The 20,616-nt window shown below is 31.3% G+C and overlaps 1 protein-coding gene across 2 annotated transcripts in view; it reads right to left on the bottom strand.

Moving 5' to 3' along the window:
* Window positions 1-20,383, bottom strand: part of LOC140441429 (metabotropic glutamate receptor 2) — a 244,076-nt gene extending 223,693 nt beyond the window's left edge. For both annotated transcript variants that reach the window (XM_072532157.1, XM_072532158.1), the window contains exon 1: window positions 19,128-20,383. In XM_072532157.1, the coding sequence (XP_072388258.1) occupies window positions 19,128-20,301 (1,174 nt within the window). In that variant the 5' untranslated portion in view covers window positions 20,302-20,383. The remainder of the gene's footprint in view (window positions 1-19,127) is intronic.
* Between the last annotated feature and the right edge of the window lie 233 nt (window positions 20,384-20,616).

The following is a 20,616-nucleotide window of genomic DNA, read 5'->3' as shown; positions in this document are numbered from 1 at the left end:
AATTCTTCTTCTTCTTTTTATATAGACATGACTCTGTCTGTTTTTCAATGTGGCTTCAGTAAGTTGTCGTTCCATCGTTTTCGTGGTCTACGTACTAATCGTCTTCCTATTGGGGAACCGTCTCTTGCCGTCTTTACTACTCTATTTGTTGTCATTCAGCTTATATGATCGTTCCATTCTACTCTTCTATTTCTTACCCAGTTCTTGATGTTCTCCACCTTTCATCTACGTCGTATATCTGTACTTTTAGCTCTGTCCCATAGTTTCTTACCATTAATTTTTCTAAGTGTTTTCATCTCTGCTGTTTTTAACATCCTTTAGATATTTAATTATTGTATGTGATAAATTATAGTTTAATATATTTTTAAGTTGACTTAATTCTTCTGAGATATTATTGATGCTTCTTCAGTACGTCTAAAGTGGACATTCTTTTAGGAGAGCTGTTTGGTTACTATTGTATGACCAATTCTTAGTCGATTTATTACAGCCTGTTTTCTCTTCCTTTTTCTGCGAGTGGGAGCAGTACTGTTTGATATTGAGATTTATATCTAAGGCTGGAATTTTTTGATAATGTTAATGATTTGATCAGTAAGTGCTTTAACTGCTGACTTATCTAAATTTTACTTACTTTAAATACATAGATGTGATGGTACTCAAAGATTAAAGAGTTAATCCACAGCAATAAAGGGAAAATAAAAAAAACACGAAAGATGCAAATGGAAGAATACGTCGAAATATAATACGTGAAAATATAAGTAGAAGCTGATGTATTTTGAAAACACTTAAAATATGAAATTGAAATAGAAGTAAAAAAACAGAAACAATGAAAAAAAAAGTACGACCCAATTAAATCCCAGTAGAAACATTCTTCTTCTAAATGTGCCTATCTTCTAGAGATGTTGGCGACTACATTGACCCATATTATTCTATTCACAGCAGCTCGAAATAGATCAGTTGACGTTAGACCAGTCCACTTCCTAAAATTGCCCAGCCAGGATATACGTCTACGTCCAGGGCCTCTCTTACCCTCAATCTTGCCTTGTAGAATTAACATTACAGAATCATTAAAATGTATAAATGACGAAATCTTGGACATACTACTAGTATGTCCTTGTTGAATCCAATGTGTACAATATAGAGCGAAACAGTGGTTGCTCTCCTTCTTTTGCGTTATCCCATAAAATACAAACGCTAAAGACAGCAGTAAACACAAAATAAATTATTAATAAGTTATGTTCTCAAATTATATTTAAATATTATACATGATCGCAAAAATAAAAAACTTCAAAAAAGAATACTTTCAGTTCAGAAACGGACTAGAGGCCAGAAAGGATATTTATATTTGTTTCTTTGATTTTTAGAAAGCATTCGACAAAGTAACACACGAAAGATAAGTCCAAATTCTAAAGACAATAAAAATAGACAAAAGGAACTATATCTAATTTTTTTGCAATACTTATGGTCGTCTTTTTTAAATAGTGATATAATTTGTGGCGTTTTGAATTTTAAAATTATTTTGAAATTTTAAAATTATTTTGAAATTTTAAAATTATTTTGAATTTTAAAATTATTTTGAAATTCAACCAACATTAATTTATCAGATATTCACTTTTAGGTGTAGCAGGAGACCTACATATCCTATAAGTTCCATGTTTATGTGATTGGTCCTGTTTCTTTTCTATCCCTTGATGTTGGATCACCTCCATAAGTTCTTGCACTATCATATACTTAATTCCAAATAAAGTTTGGTATTTTGAGTCCTCTTTTATGATCTAAAGGCACTCTTTATTGCACTAAGGTTGCAATCCTTTTTTCTAAAAGACGGCTAACGATTTCTTTCTAAGTGCTTTGAACGTGAACTACTTTTGTAGGATTTGGTTCATCGGTAAACACTGAACAGCTTTATAATTTTCGGCTCTAACTTATAAATCCATGATTTTTATATATATATATATATATATATATATATATATATATATATATATATATATATGTATATATATAATATATATATATATATATATATATATATGTATATATATATATATATATATATATATATATATATATATATATACTTTGACCATTGGCTTGAAACGAGGAATGAAACGGGGTTGTTGTTAGTGATGCGTCTCTATTCTGTTTAGGGATGCATGCTTTCTGAACCAGAGTCAGAAGAAGAAGTGGTGAAAGACGAAAGTTTTTTGTCGAACGGGACATGCACCGCAGTATTGTTATAGTGTTATTATAGTGTGGGGTATCATCGCTTGTGGTTCAAGGTCACATCTTATCTTCTGGAACTTAATCTCATAGCCTACTTTCAAATGCTTCATCATGCAAAAACTTCTTTAAACAGGCTGGAGTCAATTCTTTGACTTGGCCCTTGAAATCCATTTATCCTCAATTAAATACGTATAGGAGACTTCTTAATTTAGAGCCTACTTCTTAAATTTTGGAAGCACTCCGGGATAAGTAAATTACGATATAAAACTCATCAGTAGTGAAGTAAATAGTGATCAGTGCAGTAGTGTCTGGGGGCTCGGGAGACTGAGACCTCGGAAGTTCTGAAGAAGACATAAGAGAGAATGTCGAAAATGTCGTAAGTACCAGACAAGTGAAATAAATTTCATTACAAATTAAGTGGAGCGTGTTTGAAAAAATGTTTAAAAAGGTCTGAAATGCCTGATCTTAGCAAATTTGTATATATTAGAACAATGGTTCATGTAACACAAATGTACATAATAACAATTTCTACAGATGATGGGTTGCGAAGTTAACACACAAGCAGGCTTATGAAGACATATATTGAGGTCCATACACTAGATGTAAAGCAGGGTTAATGTTGTGGAATGAAACGATGGTAGGTTATGTGAAAAGAATACAATGAAACTGAAAGGAAAATTCTGCAGTACTGCTATAAGAATACGGCTATTGCGTACGTCACTGAATGCTGCATAGTTAATGAGAAAAAAAGAACAAAATTAAAAATAAGTAAATATTTAATATTTAAAATGATTTTATTATTAAAAATAAATATTTAAGAATATCTTTGGTTGACTGAATCCATGTCAAAATGGAAAATGATAATCCATCGTTTAAAATTACTGAGTTTCAAGTTCTTAAAAGAAGTAGGAAATAAATTCCAAAGAAAATTTGATGGGAGACGCTTAGGTAGAACATATTTGTGAAGGGTATTGATTGTGGTATGTCCCAAGATAAAAACTTCTAAATAAATGAAATTAAGAAAGCTAAAACCAGACAGGACTAAAGACAAAGATAATTATGATCGTAAAAGCTCTTTTTATTTCTTTATTTTTATTTTTTAAGGATCGATTAGAACTTATATAACATTTGATTGGAAAATATTAAAGCGAAATTAGTAAAATAAGTAATTGGATTTGGTTTTATCGATAGAAACCTACGCTTTTATATGTTTACATATTTTACAATTTCTACGGTAAATACAAGGTGTTAATATATTAACAAATTAAAAAAATCTTAAGAGTAGTTTTATTGCACCTCTTAAATAACTTTCTTTCCCTGTAGGCGTGTCACAATTACCTGCATATGCAATAATAGAAGTACCAATGATTTAACAATAACGGACACTATTTATATCTTTTATTATAAATGACACCCACTTAGTTACCATTATTAGAGGAAAAGAACAATGTCCTCGAATATGTGCAGCACACGTCTGATACCACGCAAAGCTCTGAAGTGTGAATAACATTTCCAAAGAATAAATTTGCCGTTTATTGAGCATTGGAACACTTTCAGAATTTAAATGGCAATATATCACTCAAGTATAATAAAAGTCGTAGAGGACTGAAACCATGAAAAAATTATTTAATCGTATGCAGGCGCAATTTCAAGGTTTACTGCGGAATAGAATGGGCTGTGTCTTAAGGAATATATTTTCTTTACAATAGGGGCTTTTTGCGAGACGAATAATACGAGTAAATTCTTAAAATTTTAGATCATCATATCATGTTGGCTTGTTAGATGTGCATACGGGTATATCTAAAAAAAATTAAATAATATTTAATAGAATCAACCGTCTATATCTTTAAACTATCAGTCAAATAAATAAATATATTGAACTTAATAATAACGTTACTTTCTCAGAAATATTTTTAAGAATAGTAAATTTTTAACGATCAATTTATATGCTAAATATACAGCTTATCACCTAATAAAAAAGTAGCAGTAATAAGGAAGGTATCCTTGAATATTACTACTACAAGGTAGGTAAAAGTTGGATTATAAAGCAATAACAAGTTGCTTGTATCAAAGGAATACCAGACGAAACAAAACCAAAACGTCGAAAAAATAAAAAAAAATTAAAATTAAATGGTGGATATAAAAAGTAAGAAAAAGTGCATTCAAAAACATAAAAAGAATTTCTATTATAAGAGACGTGGTGCTTAAACATTAGACAAAAAATTAGACTTACTTAGATGCTTACACTGACGAAGGAGATTCTAGCAATAGAATCCAGCCCATCATATCCTACTTTCACGTCCCTGAAGGCTTAGTGCCATGTAAGGCACTACAGGATACTACACTACGGATAGAAGATTTACTTTATGCAACTGAAGAGTTTACAGCACCAGTAAAATACCTTGATCGTATCGACTAAACGATGAAAATCCTCTACATAAAAGAAAGGTCACGAGATAGCGTTTCTACCACCCAACTTACCTAGAAGGGGTTTGGAAATATGTACAAATACGTATAAGCAATAAACTCAAAAACATAAAAAACACAAAAAAGCTAACACAGGCAAGAACTAGTTGAAACAGATGCACAGTTAAATTAGAGGACGGTATTGAAACTAGAAAGTAGGTTTCACATCTTTGGAAGTTGCAGTAAATACGGATGGAATAGAAGAACCAGAAATTCAAAGAAGAATAGTAAAGGGAAACAAAGCCCTCTCGAAGAAACCTGGATCAGATGCTAAAAACAGTAGAAAATTTCTCTAATAATATTTGTATGCACTTCGGTCTTGACAAGTACTGTGTCTTAAATATAATCAAAGGATAGGTTCAACCCGATGGATTCGACATGCAAAATGGCCAGAATATCGAGGCCATGGGTGAAAATGATATGTATAAATACCTCGGAATAAAGCAAGCGCGGAAAACTGACCATAAACAAATGAAAACTGAGATAACTACTGAATTTATACAAAGGGTAAAACAGCTGCTTCGTTCACACCTTAATAGTAAAAATTTCTTTAAGACACTAAACACCTCCGAATGTTCCGCGCTTAGATACTTATTTGGTATTGTTAAGTGGACAAAAACTGATATAGAAAATCTTCAGCGAAAAGTACGAACACACCTAATAAAGGCACAAAACATCATCCTCGAAGTGCAGTAGAAATAACGACATTACCGCGATATTTAGGAGGACGAGGACTTGTGGATATAAGTGAGCAACTAGAAAAACAGATTAATAATTTAAGAATTTATTTCCGAGACATCTACTCTACATCGCGTGATTTAAACCATTTTACTAAGGACGAAAAAATACGCACCTGGATGGGTAAACCTCTGTACGGGCGACATCCCAATGAGGTCAGTCAAGACCATGTCGACATTATATCGTCAAACTATTGGCTGACATCAGGAAAGATATTTCCTGAAACAGAAGGTTCACTACTGGTCATTCAGGATCAGGTTATACCAACCAAAAATTACCTGAAATATATCGTCAAAAACTCTCAGGTCCGAAAAGTGCCGATATGGATGTCAGGCTCAGGAAACCATCCAACATCTTAGCGGGGGCTGTCAGGCATTTGCTGCAACTAAATACAAGGAACGGCACGACTCAGTAGGAAAGATCCTTCATCAAGTGATAGCTATGAAATTGGGACTTCTTCAAACAATCCATCTTTCATATTATCAATACGTTCCTGAGAGTATACTTAAAAATGACAACTACAAGCTATACTGGGACCGCACTGTGCTCACAGAACAAAATAGTGGCACATAATAGACCAGATCTCATACTAGTTAATAAACTAAAGAGGCAAATAATATTAATTGATGTGACGATACCCAACAACAATAATCTTTGTGTTAAACAGAAGAAAAAAATTGCCAAGTACAGGAATCTGGAAATTCAAATACGAAGACAGTGGAGAATGGGATGTACCCAGACAATACCTACTATTTTCTCTACTACTGGAGTCATTCTAAAGAACCCCCTAGAAAAAATAAAAAAAGCTAGGTCTCAATGAACATCTCTACAAGACCATGCAGAAAGCTGTACTACTCTCCACGTCCAGATGTGTACGAAAATTTTTGGGGGATACTCCAGCATATCAAGTTACCTAGGGCTCAATAACACGGAAAGAGTACTACCAGAGCTCAACCCTTTTGATACCGTAGGTATCTGGGATAAGTCAATTTTCTCCCTTAGAGGGAGTATGAGTCATATTGCTTAATCTGAAAAATAATAATAATAATAATAATGTCACTATGTTGTCATGTCCAACGCCGGCTCCAGACGTGCTATGGCGATTTCCAGGCAGCGACCCTAAACATAAATTATTATACTTCATTTTCATGAGTGTGCATTTTATACCTACTGCCAGGTGTCAGTTTTTATTCCACGGCAAGTATCCCTGCTACCCTCTGGGTATCGGTTCTAAGAATACCCAGAGAGCATCGCTCATTCGCAGGGGGCGGCGCCTGATAGAACTGACAAAAAACTCCCACAGGCTGGATGTCACTAATTCAAACAAATACTATATATCCTTACCATACATTAATGGATTTTCTGAACAAATGTCAAAAATGTTGGCAAAGCATGATATTAATGTTGGACATAAATCATCAAAAACATCTGGAAAATATTTTTTAAAATTTAAACCCATTGGTAATAACGAGCATCAATCAAATGTTATTTATAAAATAAATTGTAAAGACTGTAATTCAACATATATTGGGCAAACACACCAACACCTACATAGAAGAATTGTTGCACACAAATATAATGTACAGACCAATGCATTCAACACAACAGCCCTAGCCAAACATTCTCTAGAAAATCCATTATTTTGATTTTGAAAATTTACAGATTTTGGAAAAAGAACAAAATTACAACAAAAGATGCATATTGGAGATGATTCACATAAAAAAATTCAAATTCTATCAATAATAAGACTGACATCAAAGATTTTTCCAATATGTATCATCATTTAATAAATTGAGTTGTTTTTAAATGCACTATGGCAGATATTTTAAGATACGATCCTGACCCACGGTTCGTAGACTTATTACGGTTGCCTCTTCCGACTGAGGTGGGGATGCTTGAGTTACGTCACCAGAGTACACAAGAATGCAAAACCCATTTATTCGCGATTGAAACTGAATGTAGAGGGCAGGTCGATTGCAGGGTTGATTGGTTGAAGGGGAAGAATTACGTCACGAGAGTACAGTTTCGGGCTTAATGTTCATTGGTTAGGCGGAAGAGGCAACCGTAGTAAGTCTACGAACCGTGACCCTGACCCACTCCTATTTTAAGATACCTGCCAGATGTCATCTGTCAATGTCAGATACCAATTTTTTAATCCATGTTAAACTTTTAAAAAGTGTAAACATGAAATTATATTATATAATGTAATGTTTATAAAATAAAGTTATTAAAGTGCTTATTGCAAATTTGCCGAAGCGTTTAAGCAATATTTAAATAATTTTATTTACAACAGACACCGACAAACCCAGGAAATAAAATTTTCTATTTAAATATTCACGGTCAGCAAATAACAAACTATATATATATATATATATATATATATATATATATATATATATATATATATATATATATATATAAATATATATATATATATATATATATATATAAATATATATATATATATATATTTATATATAGATATATATATATATATATATATATATATATATATATATATATATATATATATATATATATATATATATATATATATATATATATATATATACGCCTATGAGTTTTTTGACAGCTCCTGAAGGCAATAAATTGAATAAATATTTATTATAACAATAAGAAAATTATTTTTTGTTTCAATGACCTCTTGTGCATAATGATGAAATAAACTTATCATATAATGCTGTGAAATTGTAGACAACTTGTCAATAAATATTAATGAGCAGTATAAATTATTCGCAATTTAAGTGGTATTGACTTTACTTTAGATCTCCCAAGAGCAATAATACATTGTCAGAGGTTCTCTTCAAGTTCGTGGCAGACTAATCGCCAATTACCATACGACTGGAATAGAAACTGATAATTTCTTAATTGCGGAAGACTAAATGAACAAAATTTTCTAGGATTAGTATAGTTAATATAAAAATGATACACGGCCTTTTGAAATATTTTCAAATACGATAAAACTAAATTTCACAGAATGACAACGTAAACAACATAAAGGTTATATAGATTTATGTAAGAAAAGGTATTTAAAAGGAATCATAAATTTATATATTTGCATATTAAATTTGTAGATGATCGATGATTAGTCATAAGCAATAATTTATATTTTAAATCGTCTTACCTGATTTTGACTTAATTCAAATAAGTTTTTATTTATTATAAAGAAATAAGTATTATATATATTATAAAGAAATAAGTTATTATTTAACGACTGATTATTTCTTAGAATGTAGATCTTTTAATCAGATTAGATGTTCCGAAACGAAAATAATATAAAATCGCGTTTACGAAAATGATGTCAAAAAATATTGAAAAATTACTTATGCAGTTTATTGAATGAGTAATTTAACAAAAAACCAGTTGATTTAATGAAGACGAAAACAAGTTGCGCAAGCACTTTAAAAAAATAAAGAAATGTGAAGCAGTTGGGCCAGATAATACTCCTGGGGAAGTGTGGATAACTTTGGAAAAGGTAGGAACAAGTTGGGTAACAGGTTGGTTTAATCGAATTATGGAAGTGGGGCAAATATAAGGCAATTTGGTATGGGTGTTATTACCTGTTTGAAAAAAAAACAAAGACAAAACAAAGACAAAAATTTAACAATGCACAAATCATATATCGATGAAAATACTTAGTCATCATCATCTCCGGTTCGACAAACCTTTTTGAGTTTTGACCTGTTCCATAATTCTTCACCATTCTGATCTACTTCATGCTTTTTTTCTACAATTTTTTATTTTTAAGGTTCTCTTTTAATTTTTCGTTTGTTTTATGTATCTTCGCTTTGGCCTTCCTCTTATTCTTTTACCTACAGGCAGTTGTTTGCTTATTTTATGAGGTGTTTCGCCTTTTTTATTCTTCCCACATTTATCTTATCCAACGCAGCCGTCCTGTTTTAATGAATATTTTTTTTTATAGTTTGTATCTTCTTTCTAAAAAAAGATTTTTCTTTCAAAGTTGGGTAATGTTTCCTCACTTTTAGAGAATGTCCAGGTTTCTGAACTATATGTGAATACCCGTCTCATTAAGGTGTTGTATTAAACTACTTAGTCACAATATAAAAATATGGAAGAGAGTAATTGGTAGGCGATTGGATTTATCCAAGGCAGATCAATAACAGATGTAATTTTGATTGTAAATTAGCTAATGCTAAAATATGAAAATAAATAAATAGACGATTAAATGGTATTTAATCCTCTTAAGAAAGCATATGACAAAGTTGTGTTGTATTACAGAAAAATTTCAATGAAAGTGAAAGAACTTTTTACAAAACTGCCCTACGGTTAGCTATAAGGAGCAAAAATAAATATTAGCAGTTAAAAATAAAAAACAACGAATTCATGTCGCCAAAATGGGAATCACCAGATATATTAGTAGATTGACAAAAAAAGAACACACAATATGAAGAACTACTGAGTTCTTTAAAGCAATAGACGAAAAAGACCAAAAACTACTTATTGGAAGACTTTCAAGCATGACATGTCTGTGACTGGAATTTATATATCATGATTTGCGATGGAAACTTAAAAATATATAAGTATTGAAGTCAAATTAATAAATATATCTCGTTCCTGTTGGTATTTTAATTTGTTCTTTTTCGTATATCATTTATATATTGATATGTATATAAAGACATGCACATAAACTTAATTCCAAATAACTTTATGTAAAACAAATAACACTATATAATGTTTACCATAAAATGTCTTAAGCTATAATAATATTTTTAGGGAGCCAAAACGAGTGAAACCACCCAATCTAATCTAATGATACGGATTAACCAAAGAAATTGCCCATACGTAATTTAGTTCTTATTATTATTATAGAAATTTTTGTGGTTCACAGATATATGCTACTATAATATCGACCTAAAAGATTTACGGTTAAATGTGATATTTCCCATAAAGAACAGTACATGTATACTCATCTGATCTAGAGAAACTCTATTCCAAGTAACTGTAGCAATAACCAAAGAAAAAGTGTTAACCAAATAAGTTAGTATAAAATAATACAATAAACTAACTGAAGTAAAACCGCGCGTTTTTAGAAGAAAGACGAAATAAAAATATTTGCAGAGAATATTCAGCAAACTGCCTAACAAAGTAGACCAATAATGAGACCAAAAACAAACGCAACTAATTATCTCAAGGTTAGAGATTTAATTATAGATTTAAAAAAGTTAAGAAAGAGCTGTAAACAGACTAGATGTCCTGTAAATAATTCTAAGTTAAATAGTGCTATTCTAGATTTGTAAAGGAAATTTAAAAATATTAAAAAATAAATATTTGGTATCTTCCTTAGAGAGTTTAATGACGATAATTAAAATAACTGGAAGATGGTCGGGCGGAAAATATTAAACAATGAAGGAGACAAGTTTATTTAGAAGAAAATAAGAAGAATGTTGAGAAACTATTTTTAAGCCATATGAATACATTAAAGTTATTACTAGGAACACCAAAAGAAGTAACGTCCAAAATAAAATAAAAATTCACCCCAGGAAAGCTCCTGGGTTTGACATAATAAATAAATAAATTTTAAAACAGCTGCCTAAAAAGTCTCTAGTCAAACTTATTAATTATAAAAAGGTTAAAAGTTTTTTCATACAATTTTGTGTCTCAAATCATAACAAAAAATTATAAGTTCTAAGAAAGAAATTAATCCAATATGTTCGTTATCGGTATTCTAGATAACAAAAATCAATGGATGGTTTTTTTCAATCCCAATTATCCGTATCAAACTGTACTTTATAATAGATGCCATTATTAAACAAGAAAAAGTTGAATAGAGAGAATAAACAGTTTTTATTGATTTCCCGAAAATCTATTTTTTGGACTTCCTTCTTCGAACTGGCGATTCATTTCTATATAAGTGGTTGTCTAATCATGTCATATAAATAAAATTTTAATAATTATTGTTTATAGTAAAATTTTATTATCCTTTAGTACCAATGTTTCGTTTTCGATAGCTTGGCGTGATTCATAAATAAAAGAATGCAACAAAGCAGATTTTATGTCGCATCAGAATTTTTTAAATTATTGTAACATAAAAAAGCAAGTTAGATATTGGAACAGGAAGATTCATTACATCAACCCAATATGATAAATGAATATAATCAACATATGGGAGCCGTCGATCTACTTGATAATTCAGTAGCTAATTACAGAATACGCAGAGGTAAGAAGTGGTGGCGGCCCCTTTTTATTCTAATGAAAGTTAAATAGTTAAATATTTTGTTTTTTTTTTATTTTTAGGTAGATACATGTATAGGATTATAAAATATGTAATTTGAAATCTTACTTTAAGGTAGGTAATTGCTAATTTTTATTCTGGGCTTAGGCTATTACGCAGGCATCATTGATGTAACTTGTTTTCGTATGACATCTTCTATTCCACATAATAAAAAATTAAAAGAAGACACTGACATCCTGTAATATTCATTTATGTGTAAAAGAAAAAAAAATTCTCTCTGTCTGTCTAGGCACTAGAACAGGGTGAATCCACCATTTCCGTTGTTTTTTAACGCTACGTCGACGGCACAATGCCAATATTAAAGCAACTGTTTGTTGAAATGATAGATTATCCATACTATATGTATTGTATTATCGGTGTGAATTTATTTTACTTATTTATTTTATCTGCTATATACACGGACATTATATAAACGGACAAGATGCCACTGATTGTAGCTGCGTCATATTAACGCTCATGGAGCCACTACAAGACCAAAACGCGGCGATATGCGCCCTGTAAACTGTCGCTCGTGGAGCCATGATTTTACTGCCGCCGTTATTTTACTACTACTGCTAGCGACAATCTGTCGATCGTGGAACCATAGCCTTAGAAACAACGCTTGAAGCGACCGTCGATTTTGCATGTCAGTTACGCGCGCGAAATCAATGTTCAATAAAATTTGTATAAGCTTGACGGTAAAAATTTGATCTTTTGATTTAAGCGACCTATCGACAAAATTCAAGATGTGTTTTAAAGGTAAAGAATTCAGCTTTCTTTTGCATTTTGCAATTTGCTGCAACTAAACTCAGATTTTATACAGGTGTTAAATAAATAAACGTGGCGCGATTTTTGCCATTCTTTACTATTCTCGTAAGATGAATAAAATTGATCACTTTCATTGACCAGCTGTAGTAAAATTTTTATTTTGAGAAATTAATTTTTAAAATCTATGACATGAAATTTCATTTTTGAGTTGTGGTAACAAATATAAGGCATTTGAAATATGAATAAAAAATGCAGAATTTAATGTTTTACATTACAAACGATCACACGTAACGGAAAATGCATTTAAGAAGACGGGTTTAGCTGTAGTTTATTAAAAAAGTTTTATCTTTTTAAAAACCGTACTAGTCTAATTGAAAAAGAATGTTTTAAATGCTTAAGTTTGTTTGTTGTGTGGAAGTTTAAATCCAGCGTTTTTTAAGCATATTTTAAATGAATCGCATTTATTGTCAAAACCCAAAACTAAAATTTCATCCTAAAGGTTTTAAAGGTTAGGCTCTAGTTATCAAAACTTCGTAGTGGCCAGTCAATGAAAGGGAGATATTGTATTGATCTCGTGAGACTCATAAAAAATGGCAAAATGCGGGCCACGTTTATTTATTTAACACCTGTATAAAATCTGAGTTTAGTTGCGGCAAAATAACAAAACTGCATGCAAAAACTAATCTCTCTGCCTTTAAAAAGAATCTTGATTTTGGTTGATAGGGTACTTGAATCAAAAGATATCGAATTTTCACCGTCGACCTGATACAAATTTTATTGAACATTGTTTTTTTGAACAAAAAATGCTTACAAAAATTTCTGTTGAAAATTATCTTAGGTACATTTTTTATTTGAAACATTATGTTCTACGGCGTACAGATTCTTGGTAAATCGATTTTTTCGCTTTTTTTACCCCCCTGAGAGGGCGGTGTTAGAGGGGAGCCCGAGGGTAAAAGTTGTTAATATTTTTGGGGTCCCAAAATTAATCTGCTCGGCAAAATTCAGCTTGTTCGTACGATTTTTAGAGGTTTAGTGGCATTTTTGTCTCTGACGACTGGAGTATCTTAGACATACGTAGTATATTGATATTGAGAATTTAAGTTTCATAAGTCGTTTTTATCGGACCAACCTACAAAAATCTTTCGGTATATGGGATTTAAGTTAATTTATGTTCGTTTACCGACTGTAATAAATACCGCACTATAGCCGTGATATCCCACGCGAGTAAAGTTCTGCTAACTATAATTAACGAGAGATTTAAATCAATACTTCTACCACAGATCCCACAAGAAACATGTGGATTTGTCCCTGGAAGAGGCACACGAGAACAAATTCTCAATCTCAGACAAATTATAGAAAAATCTAGAGAATTTAATCTAGAAACATATTTGTGCTTCGTCGACTACTCGAAAACGTTCGATAATGTAAAGTGCCATGAAATGTGGGGAATAATGAGAGAAATGGGTACCCCCGAACATCTAATATACCTACTAATCCAACTGTATATCAACAACACAGCAAACGTAAGAGTCAACAACATATACTCCGATAAGTTTAAACTAAAAGCCGGTATTCGTCAAGAATGTATTATCTCTCCCACGTTATTCACTATATATAGCGAACACATCATGCGCATTGTAATCGACGGATGGCAAGGAGAAATATCAGTCTGAGGCCGAAAAATCAGCAATCTCCGTTATGCTGACGACACTTTAGTACTAGCATCATCAACAAATGACCTTGAATACATCATGAACAGACAAGATACTATTAGTCGTGAATATGGACTTAAAATTAATGTACAGAAGACCAAGGTAATGATAATCAATCGAATTAGAAATAACCAGCCGAAATACGAAACGTAGCGGGGTTTGAAGTGGTAAGCCGTTTCAATTACTTAGGTTCTGTTATCACAAACAATGGTGGATGCGAGGAAGAGATACGTCGACGCCACGGTCAAACTTACTAAAATCTGGAAAGATACGGACATAACCAGGAACACGAAACTGCACCTAGTACGGACGCTTATCTTTCCTATCGATACCTATGCGTCAGAAACTTGGACCATTAAAAAGTCCGAATCACGACGTATAATGGCCTTTGAAATGTGGGTATATTATAGAATGATGCGCATACCCTGGACAGCACATCGCACAAATGTCTCAATATTGACAGAACTCGACATCAATACTAGGCTTACCACGATCAACAACCAAAATATTTTGAGGTACTTTGGACACATTACCAGACCAATGAAAGGCATGGAGAGGTTGATGGTTGAATGCAAAGTAGATGGTAAAAGAAGCCGAGGAAGATCGCCACTCTGATGGTCAGACCAAATAAAGTGCGCTACCGGTTACTCTCTGTCTGAGGCAGCACACCGCGCCCAGGAGAGAGAAGAATGGATAGCAACCATTCGTCAAATACCATACCGTCACCAGATCTTTACGAAGGATAAAGGATAGAGGAGGAGGATGTTCGTTTGCTCAAACAAAAATAGTGTGATGTAACTTATTTAATTCTTTTCTACTGAACAAATTTTTTCGCAATTTACAACCAGATGTGTAGATAACTTATTGTGGCCAAAATGGACTATTGCCCAAACACTAGATATATATTACACAAAATAAACAAAAATAAGACATACTACAAACTTTAGAAAAGTTTGTTATTTTTAATCTACAAAATCGCCCATTTACATTTAAAATTTTTTAATAAAATGGATCTGTGGACACGGATTGTACAAGGCCCCCAAAGTGGCTCAAGATGGATAAAGTTAAAAAGTAATTATCAAAGTTGTAGCAATAAAATTTATCGATTCGACATAAAGAAAAACTGATTGAAATAGAAGAATCGTCACATAACATATTTGCATCTACTTTATAAGAGAAATCTGTCAAACAAACGAATGGTGCTACTGTTGTGACCTTTGGAAGAATTATTAGGCTATTTAATAAACGGCAAAAGTTGAAATCCGTGTTCGTATGCCGTAAATGATTCAATATGTAAATAAAGGATCACTTATTTATACAATAAACACGTTGTAGATAAGATCTGATAAGGTTTTTCAGGCATGGTAGGAGATTTCAATGGTCGATAACGTCAGAAACCTCTCTTGTATTATCATAACAAAAGTGATTGATTTACAAGTGTCAACTTTTTTAAACAATAGGGATATTATATTGTGGCCAATAACCAAGAATCCGAAAAATAATAAACTAATTTATTATAATTAATTGGAAAATAATTAAATAGCACTTATTAATAAATTATGTGTTCACTTTTTGCTGTATGTAGTTGTTATAAATTTGTTTAAAAATGTTGATGTTTTTTACACATATTTATTAGAAGTGTACTAAATATTTTAATTGTTTGGAGTGTAAACAGATTATAGTTTTTTATCAAAACGTCATAACGTTTCAAATAACTGAAAGAAATAAATAGGTACTGGTTTTACTATATATATATTATATAAATATATAAATATATAAATATATAAATATATAAATAAATAAATATATAAATATAATATATATGTATATATATATATATATATATATATATATATATATGTATATATATATATATATATATATATGTATATATATATACATATATATATATACATATATATACATATATATATATATATACACATATATATATATATATATATATATATATATATATATATATATATATATATGTATATATATACATATATATGTTTATATACATATATAAATATACATTTATATATGTATATATATATGTATATATATATATACATATATAAATATGTTTTGGATGGGTTTTAGTCAATAACAGGGGCTATTGGCTAACTATTTTTTATCTCGAGCTTTCAATTGTGTTTCCAATTATTTTCAAGAGCTGCTAAAAAATACAAAATATCTTACAAAGTGGAACTAGAAAAAAAATTATATTAACTCACCAAATAAAATTAGTTTTGTTTGTTAATAAATTGCTGCTAAACATAATTAAAAAAAAATTATTTTAAAAATTTTCTTATCTAATAAATGTTTCTTAACTTTTGTAATATAATTTTTTATTTTTTAACAGCTCTTGAAAATAATTGAATCACGTATTTCAGAAATCCCAAAAATCACAAATTTATAAAATTACTGTTTTCTGTAATATTTGGTAGTATATAGGTATACGCACTTAACAGTAAACAGAAACCCCAAAATTCACTAAATTTACATACATTTGTTGCCAGTTGAAAATTTCGTGTATTGCAGAAACACCAAAACTCCAGAAATTTTGGTGTTTCTAAAATATTAGATAAATTATTATCTTAGGTGATTTTAATTTTTAAACCTAAGATGGGCCTCTAGTATTTCTTAAAAAGAAATATAATATTAAGTACACCTAATTACTTTTCAATCATAGGATTTTTTCTTTTTGTTCTTTATGTGTCAGAGTTAAAACACACCAGTAAAAGATGACAAACTAAGTTTCACTATCTGTACCTAAATTTTAAAAATTTTAGAATGTATTTTGTCCATTATTTTATATTTTATATGTGTGTTATTAATGTTGAGTGTCAATGCTTTTACAAATAATCTCAACGACTAGTAAGTTGCACTGAAGAATTGTGATATTTTATAAATATTTACATATTTTTCTTATTACAGTGTCTTGAAAAAGGAATAAAACCATTCCGAAAGCTAGACAAAAAGTCAAAAAAATGTTTCATTAACATCCCGGCCAATTTTCTGACTGCAACCCTAATAAACTGTGTTGTTTGTTTATATCGACAGTCACTAATATCCGGTAATTCTTATATATAAAAAGAAAACTTATTTGTCGTGGTTACAAATTAATTCAATCACTTTGATGAACATGAAAAATTTAGAATACACAAAAATTAAAATTGTATTATGTTTAATTTTTTCTATTCGAAATTCTGTATGTTCATCAAAGTGATTGAATTGATTTGTAACGAAAAATTGATGCGATTCAATAGTATAAATCTAGATTAAAAGATTCCTAGCATAGCTCTCAAAAGCAGTTCAAATAAAAAAAAAATATATATAAAAACGAGTAAACGTAATTATCTATTCCTGATTTATTTGTGTTGATCGGTACGAAGCACACCTTGCGAACAGCAATGATCACAAAACTAATAAAGGAGGAAATTGCTCAATAACCTCAAAAAAAAAAAAACAAGAAAAGGTAAAGCAGTTGGGCCAGATAATATTTTCGGGCAAGTGCGATTAAAAGTTGCACAAGTAATTGAAACTTACTTGGACTGTGAATAATTATTGTCGTAAAGTTTTTATTTTCGTTAGTAAATAAAAACTTAAAATAGGAAAAGATCTTTTGTTTGTTGAAGTGATACTTACTCGAGATACCGCAGTTGTTCATTGGAGATGACAATCATGTCTTTTTAAAGACAACAAAGCTGACTTTGCTTAGTAACAAGGCAATGTTTTAATGATAAATAACGAAATCGCCGAAATTATTTTTTGTAGAGAGATTGAAAAGTATGTAAGTTATGCGTGGGATAATATTCTTGGAAATATGATTGTTGGGTATTTGCTTATTGAAAAAAAAAAATGAAATTTACAGGTGATCTGAATTTTACTATGTTTTAAAGAGATTATTGATCATCTTATCACTGTCGAACTAAAAACTCAAGTTAATGCAGAAGTAAATTTATTCTTACAGGAGTATCTTTTACATTTCCAGCAGAACGGTGCTCCACCTCATAAGTCCCTTTCCATCTGATAGTGATCTTGAGCCATTTTCGAGTAGAATAATAATTGGCCGAAGTGTAGCAATTGAATATACTCCGAGATTACCGGACGTTGAACGTCATTTTTTGGAGATATCTTAAAATTGTATAAAAATCATGTCGACATATTCATGATATCAAAAGACAAAGCATAATAGCATACCGTTAAAGTAAAATAACTAAAACAAAACGCACGTTTACAGTGTAGCTACATATTATTCCTGTAATTTAAAGTTTGGAATGGTGCCAACTAATCGTTTAACAACCAGTTAATTGAAAGAAATGCAAATAAAATAATTTTATTTCAAATAACTTCACAATTAGTAATCTGAGTGCAGGCAAGTTCTAATTACTTTTGTAATTTTCAAATGAGATTTCTTAGTAACTTTTGAGCAGAAAATATTAAATTGCGAACATTGGAAAGAACACTAAACGACATTTAAAGTGATGTGCCCACTTGACATATTCCTACGTAAAATTATTGTAAAGTTAACATTTAATTTTGTAAGAGGGTGAAACCTTGAAAAACAAATATATTAATTTTAAGTCTTCCCCTTGAAAATAAAATCGACTTTCAGATTTTTTTATTATTTACGTGAATGGTGGAAAGTTTTCAATTTGTCACTCTGTATAGAAAACAATTTGAGAGTAAGACTAAAAATATCTAATAAACTTAATGAGAAAAACCAAAAAAAAGTAAGAATTAAAAAAAAATCGATTTACATAAAGAAAAAAAATTAAAAATGGCGTAAAATTGATAAGAATGACAGTTTTTAGTAAGAACCTGAACAAAGCTAGCTGTCTCACCTCTAATTAAAATTTACTTGAACAAGCTTTTAGAGCGTTATGTTTTTTATTAATTTATTTAACCATAAAAATAATATATAAAGCAAAATATAGTGAATCAAAGTGTTTCCTTACCTCCACCTAAAGTTGTAATAGTATTATGTTCCTTATTTGATGTTCCATAATGCCCTAATCCATATTTGATTGGTTTAAAATGAAAGAAAGAAGGTGAGTATCCTGATGCTGCTCGACTCAAAGTGCTGAAACGTTCTTCTCTATCCTCCACATAGACTCCCTCCTTGCCAATAGCGGCCAATTGTCTGCCTTTCGGCATAAACATAATGAGAAAAATAATCATAGAAGATATAACTAGTCCGTAAGCAATACATGCATCTTTATGTCGTTCATTAACAACAAACCCGCTCATGGTCCAAACCAACCAAGTGGGGATACTACACCCCACAGAAAGTCCGATATAAGTAGCTTCGCGATAATTGTCTCTTATGCCTCTCGATTTCACTGCCAATATAGTCACAAAAATAACGAGAAAAACGACATAGATTAGTGACAGAAGCATATCTGCGTAAGGAGTGCGACATAACGGTATCAAAACAGGGTTATTAATATCTTCGACTGTGAGTAAAAGTTTGTGTTTGTTTTGATTTATTACCATTTCTACGGCGACGTCATCTACGAACGGCGGATTCGTCACTAACCATTGAACCCCTATAGCTACTTGTATCAAAATAGCGAACAATAATAAAAGTCCCTGATATGGGGCTGGTAGGTACACTCCTCCATTTAAACTAATTAAAAAAACGCACTTCACTAAAAGGGAAGCGAAAACTATAGCATAAGCAACACCTGTACCAAAGCGAACGATGGCACATGTCAATTGCGTAGGCGAAGCCGCGAAAACAGCTGAAAGTCCCGCACAAGAAAATAGTCCTAACAGGAGCATCTGTCCCAAGAAAAGGTGCCTTCTACTAGGTGTGCTTCGCCACGCTTTGCACAGAACAAACACTTCAAACCCCAATATAAGTATCATAGTTATAGCGGATAGGGCCAATACAGGAATCACCCAAACTTCATTTCTAAATATGCCCACTAGTTTGTCAGTCCCTAGGGGACATCCCGCACAAGGAGTTTTTGATATGTAACTTACTGTTGTCGTGCTAGGGGTGCTGCTGCTAGGCACTAGAAAAAACTCAGTACTCATTTCTAGACGACGCTCTAAGGCAACCGTGGCGTTTATGTCACTAAAATCACTATTAGTTCTTTCGCCGAAAATCACAGATTTGGGACCCATGATCGGGGTCGTCACGTCGAGAGTGGCTTCGTAATCTTAGAACGGTTAGAGTGACTGCATACCGATATACACTGTGCGGCGGTCTGGGCCATACTGATTGTGTCGGCAGCCGTTCTTGAGAACTTCAGCTTTGGCGACGACTTCCACCGAGGACCCACGTCTATCTTTGGACAAGGCGATATTATTGTGACAGTTTTTATGTCTGTTTTTAATTTTTAAACAGAAACCCGTCGAAGCTTTATTTTTAAAAAAGATTCTTGCATTATATAATTTCTATTAAAATTGTAAATTTCTATTGAAATGCAAATAAAATAA

This window comes from Diabrotica undecimpunctata, chromosome 5 (assembly GCF_040954645.1).
Source record: "Diabrotica undecimpunctata isolate CICGRU chromosome 5, icDiaUnde3, whole genome shotgun sequence".
In the NCBI taxonomy this organism is placed as follows: domain Eukaryota; kingdom Metazoa; phylum Arthropoda; class Insecta; order Coleoptera; family Chrysomelidae; genus Diabrotica; species Diabrotica undecimpunctata.
The sequence above is the reverse complement of the archived record's forward strand: the minus strand, read 5'-3'. Positions and strand labels throughout refer to the sequence as shown.